The 14,779-nt window shown below is 37.0% G+C and overlaps 1 protein-coding gene across 5 annotated transcripts in view; it reads right to left on the bottom strand.

The window, feature by feature from the left end:
- LOC145998824 (anoctamin-7-like) overlaps positions 1-13,238 on the bottom strand; it is a 137,627-nt gene extending 124,389 nt beyond the window's left edge. For 4 of the 5 annotated variants that reach the window (XM_083135476.1, XM_083135475.1, XM_083135478.1 and 1 more), the window contains exons 1-2: positions 13,113-13,238; positions 6,663-6,785 (exon numbers count right to left, since the gene is read on the bottom strand). In XM_083135476.1, coding sequence (XP_082991602.1) covers positions 6,663-6,765 — 103 coding nt within the window. In that variant the 5' untranslated portion in view covers positions 6,766-6,785; positions 13,113-13,238. Of the gene's footprint in view, positions 1-2,891; positions 2,990-6,662; positions 6,786-13,112 lie in introns of all 5 variants that reach the window. The other variant, XM_083135477.1, reaches the window with a different exon arrangement.
- Between the last annotated feature and the right edge of the window lie 1,541 nt (positions 13,239-14,779).

The raw sequence follows: 14,779 nt of genomic DNA, 5'->3' as shown, positions 1-14,779 counted from the left end.
TCTGTTCTGCAAATCCACTTTTTTCTGTTTATTCAGATCTTCGATCAAACATGTCCGGGAAAAAGTAAATGAGCAAAAGGGAGATATGTGATTTCCTAGACAACACGGAAAAATGAAGATGAGACTGTAGGACCAGTTGATGACGAAGAAGCTGTAAGAGCTGATGATGTTGATTGGGAAAGTGTATCAGATTCTTTTTTGGATGAAGGTGATGCTCCTGTTCCATCAACATCATCAGCATCGACTTCAACTTCGTCAACCTGGGGCCCGCGACCCACTCATCTTCCAAGTCCAACTGCTTTCCCTTTCACTGGCCGACCCGGACCCAAAACTTCTGATCTTTCTGAAAACTCATCGCCTTTTGATTCTTTCCAACTATTCTGGATGGATGTTATTTTCGACATTCTGCTGGTAGGATCTAACAGATACTACCAGCAGTTTGTGGACAAGAGTCATCCGTCCAGGGTAGAGCCCCCCACCCCCCACCCCATCACCCTTGGCGAACTCTTCCTTTTCTTTGCCCTGTGGCTGTACTTCGGACACAATAGACATGACTACATAGAATCTTACTGGCAGAAAAACCTTTTCTATACCTTTTCGCTTCCTTCACTTTTCCGACAATTCATCTCCTCCTCGTGCGACAGAGAACAGGAACCGACTGTGGAAACTGAGACAGATTTTAGAACATTTCAGACGACGTTACCTTGAATTGTACCATTCCACTGAACACGTATCCATTGACGAGGCTATTGTTCTTTACAAGGGTAAAGTGCTGTTCAAACAATATATTCCAAAGAAGCACAAGCGATTTGGCATCAAGCTATACTTGCTCTGTGACTCTTTGGGATATACCTTTGTTATTCTCGTTTATCTTGGAAAGGACAGAGCACGACATACTGGAACTGTGACATCCAACCATGCCCTGGTCATCGAACTAAGTAGGAGGGTTCAAGGAATTGGCCATAAATTGTTTATGGACAATTTCTTCACTTCCCCCGATCTTTCTGATGATCTCGCAACAAAGCACATGCAATGTTGTGGGACTGTCAATAAGAATTGGCGTTCCATGCCCATTGACTTCAAGACAAGCAAGACCAAACGTGGTGACCTGGACGTACGTATGAAGGGAGACTTGACAGCTGTACGGTGGTGCGACAAACGTGCCGTCCTTGTGCTGACGAATTACCACTGCACAACTTTCGGCATTCCATGAGAGGCCTCCTTAGACAGCTGTACTACGTTCAACGAGTCACTTCTGGAAAAGTGTTTTTAACGTGTTTTAGAAAATTTGTTTTAGACTGTTTTTATGGATTTTTGCATCAGGATTCTAACATAATGGTAGGAATAAGGCACCTACACATGTTCAGCTGCCTTAAATCACATTTTAACCTTTTTATCCATTTTTACCATACCTCTTGATCCAGGTCTTCTTTGACGCAGCCAATGGTATAATTAAATCGGCATAGCCTATCTACCTGGGAGTAGTCACATCCCAAAACGTAGTTTTACGAAAATCATATACTCACCAACATAAGTACTTTTAGGTATTATATAAAAGATTTTTCTTTTTATATTGTACTGATAATTTTAACAACTCTTATCACTGTGGCATCGGAGAGACAGACAATCTATAGACATCGATAATTCTTGCAAGCCACTTCACAGTTGTCTTTTATTCATGTTTATTTTCACTTCGTACAAAAACTTTCTTACACCATAGTAACTTTTCCCCCATACTGAACATTCATGTACAGCACGATTTTCTAGTATAATGTTTAAAAAATATCCACATGGACAAAGTGAATACCCAATATAATTCATGTCTATCACTGGACAAAGTTAATACCCATATAATTCATGTCTATCACTTCTTGTACAAGAGATATGTACATTCAAAGTCTTGGTTCCATGATTTTTTGGACACCCTGTAGAAGAAATGGAAAATGTGTGTATTTTGGCTACTACAAATTATTTAGTTAGTTCCAAAATATGACATTAAGAACCTCTAAAACTCCTGAATAATACTGCAAGTGAAATTGGTTAGCTGCAATTGGTAAAAAAGCCAAAATTTCAGTGCTTTTTTTTTTTTCAAAAAAGCTGGCAACTCTATAAATAACCATTTCCAATTATAAGCATCTATTTATCTGAGTTTTGCTTCAAAATATTCAAGAATTACTTTAGAATAGTAAAACACAACATATGTAATCACAAAATACAGTATTTCCAAAATGAATAGAAACACTGGAATATTGCATAATTTCCAGGATAATTAGACTCCGCGATAAATAATGTGTGGCATTTTTGCAGACCCTGTGCAAGACCTAAATACTGGAAAAGTATCGGCCGGTATGGGCTGATATTGACTCACTAGCATCATTATCAGCTCAGCCCTAAGTAGGGAATATGTAAATATATTTGGCCATTTCTATGTGATTCAGAATATGTGGAGCATTTTTCTGGTCATATTTAGTATATTTTTGTTTCTCCATTAAAAAAAATATTTTATGCATTTAACTATATCCAAAGTGGATTCCATTCCTTCTTTCGTGTTCACTCAAGTTGTTGAGTGGGGAGGAAGAGTAGCTATGGGACAAGGAAAGTCTTGTCACTCTAATGCAAGGGTGGCCTGAAGGTGCACCCTGTCTGTCTTCCATTCCCTTGATTTCCTGGAGCACCATGTTCTACCCTTACTGCAGTGCAGTAATTTGTGAAAGAATAACACTGTAGTACAGTTATATCATCGTTTCGCACATTTCATTATGTTTTAGAGTACATTTGTAGAAATTTTTGGTCATAACTGCATTTTCAATTTTGCTTAGTTTCATGAATTTAGGTCATAAAAATCGTAGCCCTATAAATTACATATGAATCTTGTACTTTCACACTTTTACCTTGGAAGAAAAACTTTCGAATCCTCTTCTTGAAGGGCATTGCTGTGCAGGGAAACAAAAGAAATTGACAAACACCTTGTCAGCTTATCTGCAAAGCCCTGCAAGAAGAAGGATTCATAATAGGAATAGGTGAATACAAGAAGCTGCTAACATTCAAAATTTTCATTCACTAATGTACGAATGAGGCCATGATAGAAACTTACGTCCATTATTGGGACAGCCTACAGTTGAGCAGAATGGATCATTTACAATTGAAGGGCCAGGGGGAAAAACTATGAATGTTCATTCGAGACGATTTGCCAGGAAATGAAAAACAAAGTATTTCTTTTCATAAGTACGTTAATATATGCCAAAATAATAATGCGTTTTTCAGGCACTTCTCATCGTTTCTCAACCAAGGCCGTTCTCATTCTTATAGTACAGCTTCTGAACTATCAGATGGCGTTGCGATCTCAAAATGGGCGAAAAATCGACATTCATCGTTTTTCCCCCTGGCCCTTCAATTTGCATATGTACTACAGCGATCATTATGTAGCTCAGATAATGTACAGAATTTTTATATATTCAAGGTTGAAATTAACTTTTTGTTATTAGTATTATTATAATTCCAGGTAACATGATTTGTTACTACCCTAACTGCTTATTAGTAGCTTAGTGACCTTATGGTATGAGAATGACTTCAAGACTAACCTCGAAGATAGCCAAAGGATTCAGAGGTCACAAACAATGGGATTATAAACCAAAATTAAAACAATACTGGTCATTCTTTGTGGTCAATTTTGAATTTTTGAAAATTGTCTTTCGAATTATTCTAAATGCCTTTTTATCTCATAAAACACTAAAATGCTGACTAAGGCTAAATTTCTGTAAAATAGGACTTATAAATGCAACATTTCCACCCTCTAACTTGGTCTTCTTCAGACAAGATGGTAGAAACGTTGCGTTTAGTGTGTCTTATTTTACAATAAATTTAACCTTGGTCAGCATTTTAATGTTTTATTAAACATGGAAACAAGGCTTAATAGTGTTACTTTTTATCTGGCACTGTCTTCAAAGGTATGCGAGTGCTAAAGCATGTCATATAATCAAAGGCAAAGAAAACATTCTAGGAATAAGATCGGCTTCCTGGTAGCTGTATTGCAAAGCTTAATCGCGTATTTACTTGTTGCTGTTGTTGGTACCAAGGTCTTCAAAATGCTATTTCCTGATGCCCACCCCATGGTCACGTGAGTCCACTCATAACAGGGGAACTTCAGCAACCTCATGTCTTCAACTATAGGTTTGAAAACATAGAATGTCTACAGTTCTAGTTCATTTGGTTCCATGTAAATTAAAAGATATAGAATGCAACGATGTCTGTTGAACCCAACTGAAGTGATCCCTGATCCATTGCTTGGGGCCATTTAACCACTGCATCCTGAGAATTATGTTAAATTTTTTTAATCTACAAGTTTCAGTGTTTTACGTAATATAAAATTGGTTCCAGCACATGGAAAACACAAATAATGGAGATGCTTGATCCCAAAGTATGGCCCCATAAGTAAAAACATGCAATCTCTGAGTACTTTCACCTCTCTTTATTAGTAAAAAAAAAACTGTTCATATGCATACTCAACAAATAGTGAAAGATCACATCGAAAAAATAACTATCACTCCCACACCTAACGATATAAAATTATAGCTGCTGTTGTGGAATGTCGTGCTGGGTGCTATATTCACTTGCATGAGGCCTTCGGGCTGTTCTGCTTCATGCTAAGGTAACAGATGTACTTTACAATAGTACATTTCGGCGAGCAAACAACAATTAAAAATGTTCAAAAACAACAAAATCTTCATGAACATGCAAAATATTTCACTTTCTTAAGGGGGTACAGAGGGTCAAGGGTACCCATTGCTATCCAGATGCCAGTTCAAAAGGCATCCAGTATAGGTAAGCATATAAGCAGGGCTCGAAAAATTCCGGTCGCCATGGCAACTAAAAATTTCAGCCTGGCGACTTTGATCTTTTGCTGTAATATGTACGAAATTTTGATGATTCTACGTTCAAATTGCAGCACAGCGTAAGTTAGCAAATGATTTTTTCTTTTCTCAACATTGTGAACATTCCATAGAGTCAGTAACTATTTCTTACCCTTTGTCCCCCAACACCCCATTTCCTGCTTTCTCAAATAATTTAGTGATGTTTTGAATACCGCAATACTCAGCATCTTATACAGTGTGTTTCAAAAGTCGCACAACCCAAACTTTGGAAATGTATATCATGAAAACCGTAAGAGATATTTACACCGGGTTCTCTGCATTATAAAGCCTCATCCATTGAGATATTTTTCAATGCTTAAAATTCAGTCCACTCCGTACAGAAAATTATATAAATTAATAACTGATGGAAAGCAGCACTTAATTTTTTCCAGAAATGAACTTCTGAGTAAGAAAAATATGTAAGAAATGATCGGAGGTTCATAATTAGACATTTGATGACTGATCCGATGTCAGTCTGTCATTTGCGACAAATATTGGTCATGTGCAACATTTGATGAATTTTTGCCTGGCTATTTTATGGGTTGAGTGAAAAGTGCCATTTTTGGGAGATATCTCCGTATATGGCAACACTAGCAGGTTGAAATATTGCCAAGTCGCATGCAACATGTATCTTAAGTGAAAAATCGTAAATCAAGATTTTGTGCCGAAATTGGACTCTTGAGAGAATCCTAGGCTGCCCCTGGTTACATTGAATTCTCCTTGCTCACTTTCGCCGCTACTGTGCCTGTTTTTTATTTTAATTGATTCAGCATGGCATATTCATTGGAGCAGTGCGTGTGCATTGCTGAAGGGTATTCTACTACTCATTATTACACTCATGTGCAAGGGGTTTTCCAATAAAAATGCCCTGCTTCTGCTGTACCTCAGAAAGCAACTGTTTTCAACCAGTCAAACACCAACAAATGATCCCACAAATTGTTTAAGAGTTGGTATTTATTGTTGAAAATCAGTTCTCAGATGTTTTCAGCAATTTAACAATGTTTTTTTTTAAATAATGTAATTGCATTTATTTAGATACATGCTAACATAAATTTATGAACCCAGTGATAGCCTACAGGATCAGTTTAGTGCAGAAAACCCGGTGTAAATATCTTACGATTTTCATGATATACATTTTCAAAGTGTGGATTGTGCGACTTTTGAAACATACTGTAGTATGCACAATTGCTAGTACTAGTAGGTGGTTTCCTGGCACCTGATTTTCAGAGCTGGCACCTAGCTTTGAAGAAAATTTTTTGAGCAATGCATATAAGTGATATTTGTGAAGAAGGCTTCTCGTGGATTGTAATCAAGAGGTCCTGGGTTCAATACCTGGTGCAGGTACAAGTGGTTCACGTTCCACTTTAAACTGTAAGTCCAGTTCCATTAGCCTTTCTGTGCATAAAGTGGGTTTAAAACCAAAACTCCATCTCATGGGATTCTCTATATTTACAACTTCATCTATGAGTGAAAGATTAATGAATGAAATATGTAAAGAGGTATTTAAAAAAGATACATTTCATGTCTCCTATTGTTAATATAAGTCCTCCAAAAACTTTTGTTATGGCCTCAAAACCCTAAATCTTTACAGGAAAAACAATCACAAAAAAAAAGGGAAACACTTACAAGCCATATTGCCTCTCTTTAAAAATGAAAATATTGAACCGTCACACAACTTGCACTTATTTCTCATCTATACTGATGGTGATGTAACATCAATGACTCCTAAGCTACAAAAGAAAATTATCATACCTGACTCAGTTTCTATCTGTCCACTGCTTGATTCATCTGACAGTGAAGGTGATTCATCTGACTGTGGAGGTGGTGCATGTGATGAGCGAAAAAATGGAAACATGGGTATCTCTTATGAATAAGCTGGAAAATGTTGAAAATATATCAATTACAAAGTTTCTTTTATTTAGAACAGAATTACATGAAAATAATGTTTATATTCTACAAAGTCACCATTACTCTAAGATCTACTTCCTTAAAAGAAATCACTATGCCAAGAACAAATCTGTTTCACAATATTAAGTTTTTGATACACAGGGTGGTCCAAAAGTATGGACACACCCGAGTAAAAGTTGAATGACATACAATTCTGCAAAACTAACACTGTAATAGGGATGGAGGAAATGTTATAGGGCATATGATGATGATAGTTGACATCTTGAATTCAACTTCAAAATTTTAAATGGAAACCATTGTTTGTGATACCTCAATTGAATAGGAAATTTTCTTGTAAGTTCAATGGGATGCTTATTGTTGCTCTAGCACCAACAGTGACGAAGTTATTAACGTTTCTTTATCGTCACCCCAAACAAGGCTATCATGAACACAAGACCACTCACATTTAAATGATGTGTTTAATGTACTGACCACCCCGATGAACTGTTAAAAGCTAGTCTCGATCCCATTAGTGAAAACCCCTGCTTAAAGTGTCTCGGTAATGCTGGCACATGCATCAATGATTCATTGCTTAAGATGTTCCACATCCCAAATTTTCACTGAATACATGATACACCATATACCGGAAAACTTCCCGTAATTATCAGCCACATTCTTGCTAAACACAACATGAAAACCATTCTAAACCACCACCGAAGATCAGTAGCCTAACAGTTGGGCTGAAAAGTTCGTAGGCTAACATAGTAAAAAATATTTTTTTGACAAAATTCGATTTTATTATTCAATATAGTTGCCTTCGAGGGCGATACAACGATTATAGCGGTCATACAATTTTTCGATGCCATTTTTATAGTACGATTTCTCTTTAGCCTCAAAATAGGCCTCAGTTTCGGCGATTACCTCTTCATCAGTGCTAAATTTCTTTCCAGCGAGCATTCTTTTAAGGTCTGCAAACAGGAAAAAGTCACTGGGGGCCAGATCTGGAGAATATGGTGGATGGGGAAGCAATTTTATTACGGTTGAATATCGCTAAACATTGCTCCGAATCATCAAAACGTTGTTGCTTTTGATCGATTGTGAGCACGCGCGGCACCCATTTTGCACACAGCTTTTACATGTTCAAATATTCATGCACAATATGTCCAACACGTTCCTTTGATATTTTCAAAGTCTCAGCTATCTCGATCAACTTCACTTTACGATCATTTAAAATTATTTTGTGGACTTTTTTGATGTTTTCGTCGGTAACAGCCTCTTTGGGGCGTCCACTACGTGCATCGTCTTCGATGCTCATTTCGCCTCGTTTAAATTTAGCAAACCACTTCTCAACGGTTGATTTTCCTGGTGCAGAGTCCGAATAATGTTTATCAAGCCAAGCCTTGGCTTCAACAGTATTTTTTTTCGCCAAAAAGCAATGCTTTATTAACACACGAAATTCTTTTTTTATCCATTTTTTCACAATAACAAAAGCTTCTTCACTCACAATGCTATATCTCACGAACTAATTATCCGGCAGCTGTGAAATTTATACACGTATCTTTTGAAGGTTAGTACTAAGTAAAAATCACATGGATTTAATTCTAGTAACGCCATCTATGAGTCAGCCTACGAACTTTTCAGCCCAACTGTTACTTCACAACCCCAAGAACAGTTTAGGCTTTAAAATGCCTGGTGTTTACTGTATTGTCTGCAAATGCGGTAATGCATAGATTGGACAAACGGGCTGGACAGTTGAACAGTGCTGCAGAGAACACCAAAGTTACATCAAGAATTTCCATCTGGAGAAGTCGGGATTAGCTGAACATTCCATCAATGAGGGTCATAGAAAATAATTTCATTAACACCGAAATTATCGCCAAATCATCGAACTACTGGGACCACATCATAAAAGAGGCAATTGCCATTCGTGGGGAAAAGGGGTAATCTGAATAGCAATACGGGGTTCGAATTGAACCTGGCTTGGCTAGCCATACTCAACCAGCAGCATCGACACAGCAGACACGGCTTCCGATTGGTCCACCATCTTCACCGGGAACCGCCATCTCCAAACATATTTACGCGTGCATGTATAATGTGCACCCTGGTTTTTGATGGGGAAAAGTGACAAAAAATTATATCTCGTATATAAAGCACAGTATATTCCAGTTTCAAGATGTGGCTTTCTTAGTTGTAGGTCGTAAAGCTATTTTTATGCTGATCAAGAGTGAATGACATCATACCCATTCAATGAATCACTTGTTGCTATGTGGACCAAGAGAAGAACATCACTTGTGCATGCCATGAGTCACCAACCCACACCACCTTCCCCCTGTCCCTCAACTGTGCATAGCATCCCAAAGCTTTCACTCTTTAATCACCTTATTTATTCTGTAATAGTAGCCAGCGAGATCAAAATTATGTTATGAATTTGCAGTGCTCAGGAAGTTATTTTCTATTATTTCTTACCCAACAAATACCGCTGATACTCATCCCATGTGACGGGAGGTGAATTCTCAAATTCCGCCAGACAGGCACTGCTTTTCTTGGTGTCACAGAACATTACATTGCAAAGTAAAAAATCATGGGAAATGGTCTTGAAATTTATATACGTGGATTTGCTCATTCCTTCTTTACTTTTTCTAAGAAAACTTCAAAATATATACTTTTTCCGTGACTTAACGTAACATTTATACAAGGCACATTCAGGACCCTCAAACTAGCAGTTAGCAACACAAGATTTCTTCCATTAAGGCATTTACACACTCCATATATATAATATTATTTGGCCAGTAATACATTTTAATTATTATTTTCTTTTTCCTTACCTTTTGTTTCATTCAAAGTACCATAAAAATCAGAACGTTCCTTCATTTTGTGATGAAGTTATTTCAACTGCATTTCACATTAGTGTCACTATCTTGAGTGTAATACTGTTACCATATTCATAAACTGCAGGATGAAAACTCAATGAAAGTGTCACAAAATCATGGAATGACCTTGTATGGTTTCATGTTGGCTGTCGAAATTAATCCGTGCATAATACGCAACACAAATTTTAGAAAATAGTGTGCATTATACATGAGTAAAAATGGTACATCAGGTTGACGCTCAGCACTGGAATCTACCCTGAAGATGAAAGTGATGTTAGCTCTCCAAAGCTTTTACAAAACTCACCTGGTCGATAGCACGAGAAAAGCTTTTCATCAATGGAAACCATGTACATTAGCACAAAACGTGTACAATTTCTGATACTACCACATCCATACCTTCTTGAAAATGACAATGTTTGCATGTGGCAAAATTATTCGTAAATAAATTTGAAATCTTTTTTAAAGAAACGAAAATACTACTCTTTGAATGTAATATATACAAAATTCAAGCTGTACACAATCATGCATTACCAATAAACCAACAAATAAAAAAATAATAAGTAAATATTACTTTCATACTTTCAATTACTGTAATGATGTGGTTTCAGCAGTGGCGGCTGGCCAAGGACAACAAGTGCAGATGTTTTCACCTAATCTTCAAATTAATATTGACATTTTTCATTTACTTGTTAAATTAAACTATTTCCCACCAGAATGCACACGATAATACTCAAATAATATGCTGCTCGCCGCTATGGACGGGAAGAGTTCGTCGTAACATAAACAAACCAAGAGCAGACGCCGCCAGGTTGCGGAAGACTTTAGCTGGTTGTCATGGCAACGGTGATGTCACCTAGTGTTGGAATTAAACAGGTATCGCCATCTAGGTGCAGCAGTTCTCTCGTTGACAGAAAACATTGCATCCAGTGGTTGTGGCAAAATCGCTGCGTTCTCGCGAGATCTTGTTTCCTATCGTGTGTTGTGTTCATGTGTTTAGATGTGGTTTGTACAATGAACCCAGTAAATGATTTACTGTGTAATTTGTTGCATACACCATTTTCCAGATGGACGGATGAAGACAAAAAAGAAGTTTTAAATTGTGGGGGGCCCACTGACACTTACTATTTGTTTTTCATTGTCTATAAATGTACTTCTTCACCTGTTATTTTAGGCACGAGCCGCTACTGGGTTTCAGTTACAGTATCTAACATACAAAAATTGATTTGTTGTTTTATGTCCACTTTATGCACAGTAAGGCTAATCGGGACTGGACCTACAGTTTAGAGTGGGATCCGAACCACTTGTGCCTCCACCGGGTATCGAACCTGGGACCCCTTGATTACAAGGCGACGACGCCACCACTGCGCCATCGGGGAGGCCTAGTATCTAACATACATACAGTTAATAGAATAGAATAGAATAGAATGGTCTTTATTTAAGCAGGCGTGTTTCGGCCTCATGGGCCGTTCTTAGAACCAACCTTGCTACATTTTTAAATTTGTTCATATACTTACTTATAACTTGTATAAACAGTACAAATATGTAATATTTCACGTAATGAAAGTAAGCAACTTATAGATGAAATTTGTTACTAAAGTAGAAAAATTGTAGGTGAGAAAAAGTTTCCAACCCATATGAAACAATACATTCTGGCCTTTCATGTACAGTATTATATGTTAGGGTGAATGCTGAACTAATTGGCAGTATAAATCCACAATGCAGTTTTGCAATTCTATTGTGTCAACAATTTCTTCATCTAATTATCTAACTCGCAAAAAGGATTTGACAAACTGGACAGTGTAACAACATACTACCCTACCAATAACGATCATTGCAAGTTCATATTAAATTCCATGTTGGTCATCCTGAGATACTTTTTTCTAATACCTAGTTCTTTTTAGTCACTTCAGCTGGGGTGCTGGGATGGTACCTTTATAACTAACACTTCCTATCTATTGGTCCTTTTCCTCCCATAAAACTCTACCCCTCCATATCACTGTACCTAAGGGAACAAATAAAACCACCAATGAAGCAAATCTTGTTTTTATATCTGATTCGAAAAATCACATCTGCCATATGTGAAATTACTTCCTTGTTTGGTGTATATTTTACATCAAAATTTATCTTTTTATGCACAGGAAAATGTACCTTGGATGTCACCTGGCTCCCAAATTTACTGTGTCATACCGTGACCACCAATGACAGAAAAAGGTACTACTTTACTATACCGGAGACACCTAATGATTTATTTCGCAATTTTTTACATTGGTAACGTACTATTCTGCATTGCGAAACATTTTTTTAGGTGAAATAATGAATTTCTAACGAAAAATACCTAAATTTAAAAAAAAATTAAAAACATTTCACAAAATTTTTTAACCAAAAAAAAGTTGAATTTTTTATATAAAGAGTAATTATTAAACCATTGATGTTAGCCCAAAAATTCACGATAGCCTCACGAACCATCACGGGGACGAGGTATGCCTACTAGGTTAGGTTAGGCCTGTTAGGTTAGGTTCCATTAGCACTCCTTTCGTTCAATTTAGCATATACGGACAACATCGGTTTTTCTCGATGACGTGCAGAAAGCAAATGGCAGCAGCAGCAATAGCACATCAGAAATAGATTTTCATAGAAAACCACATGCATTCGCATTAAAATGGATCAAAACTACATTCCCGAACATCAACAATGCTACAGAAAATGATTTGCGTAAGTACTTTCTCCTGTAAATTTGAAGAAATCCGTCTCCGGTATAGTAAAGTGTTACCCAGAAAAAGAATCTTAAAACAGATTTTTTGAATGAGGGAATTTGTCTCTAGGACAAATGTGATACAACTATAAACAACTTACTCTAAGATGTTATGATTTTTTGTTACAGATGCCACATAACCTTTCTGCTTACCTAGTCATAGAGATCAACAGGTTTTCAGTGTTGCAAATGTTATTAACATATGGTAGAAACTAAACTGTATTAAGCATTGATGGGTTGGCTTCTTTCAGTGTAGGGTCTCCTGGGTTTCATTATATTTCTGAGAACACAGTAGATAACAGCAGATTTTGTCTACTGTAAACGGAAGAAATTTCCACCAGGGTATGATTTATAACTTCCACTTAATGCTACCTGCGACTTGAAACTAGTGAGAATATTCTTCCCACGGCTTCCCAGACGATCTGCATTCCATACAAATCTTACACCGTACAGTACGACGCAATATAACATACAGAAGTAAGGCCAATTGGAAGCTTTCTTAGGAACATGCCTTTTCCAGATAAATATAACTCTCTGGTTGAAGCCTAAACTTAATTCAACATCCACACATTTCACGCGAAATGTTTCTCAATTGGCTTGAAAAACTAGAGCAGACGAAACCTATTTTAATTTAACAAAATTTTACGTACATTACCTCTTTGTATTGCTTACTCTATTCTAATAATAACCTACCTAATTTAAATGAAATGGCGAAAGTAGAAAGTATGTATGCATTACCAACTTAGGTTCTAATAATTCTAGTAAGTCCTAATTGCTAAATTCGTAACATATAAAATGCGATCTTCAGCTTGTCCACTCATTTTTGAACTCGTGCTTCCCTCGCCTAACGTCTTACTAATTGTCCCGCGCCATGCTTTGCATGGAATTATTTGATGGGATGGGGAATATATATATAATTATTTACTATTGAGAGAGAGAGACGGACTATCGAGGCTGATAATTGCGTACAGTCTATAAATGTAAAATAACAAAAATAATTATCATTTTCATTTGGTTTGCTGCATGGGACTAATGACAGGATCCACATTGCTCATAATGAATCCTGCGGGTCTCACTTTTCATACGGTTTCCGAGCTCCGCCCAGCTACAGGCGCTGTAGCCCAGCTCTATGTCACAAAAATTGCAGTGAGGTGTGTTAATGAGCCCTCCAAATATCTCTGGAACAAGGCCGCGCATAGCTACAGAGACGGGGAAGAATCGAGTGGACAGAGCGAAGCAGTACAAGCTTTCTTTTCTGTGGTACAAGCTGCTGCAGGCCCGTAGCCAGATATTATTTCGGAAGGGTATATTACAAATTCATAAATTAATTTGTCTAATATGGAATAAAGAAGAAATCCCTCAACAGTGGAAAGAACAACATAAAATATTATCTAACATTCTTTTAACAAGTCTAACCAGTGGCGCCTGGCGATGGGTAGTGCCAACGTGATCAAGAAATCGAAAAAATTTCGCTAGCATATGTCTAGAAATCTAATGAAAGAGGTAATTTTAATGGAACTTTGTTTACTAAAATTGCAGACAAAAATTCAGAGTTCCTAAGATTGGTTTATTTTACTTCGCATTTGTACTACTTTTGGCTAATCGCGAAGATAAGGATGAGTGAACGCTCACAAAGAACACCGATTCCCAGGCCGAGATTCGAACCCGCAATCCCTGGCGTCGAAGCATGCTGTGGGGAGGTCGGCCAGAGTTTCTAAGAAATAAATGCGACTATTAAAATTTCGACGCCTGTCACCTTTACCATTTTTTTGATATTTTAAAATAGAATTGATGTTTAAATCTGGCCTGGGACAGCCAAGTTGTTTAACTTTTAATTTAATATCGTATAGTTCCTTGGAAAAGGTTGTATGTAATAGTGCTCTAATTTCACTCATCTTTACTAACTACCCTTCCTTTCACACACCATCGGACACTTTCACTTCACTAAAAAGAAAAACACTGAACAATTAGAGGCATCGAGTCGATCGGTATTCTCGCCTAATTTGCAACCCCAGCACGGCATACGGTACATCAACGATCGGTGTTACTAAAAACTGAAATATGATTACCTGCTAAATGAACTGTAGATCTACAATTTTTAGAACTCAATGCAAATAATTGAATTATATCTCCAAGTGAAATTCTTATACTGATAGATTTTCTTTGTGATTTTTTACGAATATTAAAGTAAAAAATCCCCTGGTGATGCGAATTCCCTTTGATATTTAGGCATTCTTTTGTACTTACAGTAAATGTCTTCAATATTGTCAACGTCAGTTACAACACATGAGTGTCTGTGTGCATGAGAGCAAGGGATATATCTTTTTTTAAGGAATAAATCGATAACAAAAAAGTCTGGA

Source organism: Lepisma saccharinum, chromosome 14 (genome assembly GCF_977018435.1).
Source record: "Lepisma saccharinum chromosome 14, izLepSacc3.1, whole genome shotgun sequence".
NCBI classification, from domain to species: Eukaryota; Metazoa; Arthropoda; class Insecta; order Zygentoma; family Lepismatidae; genus Lepisma; species Lepisma saccharinum.
This window is presented reverse-complemented; position numbering and strand designations above follow the sequence as displayed.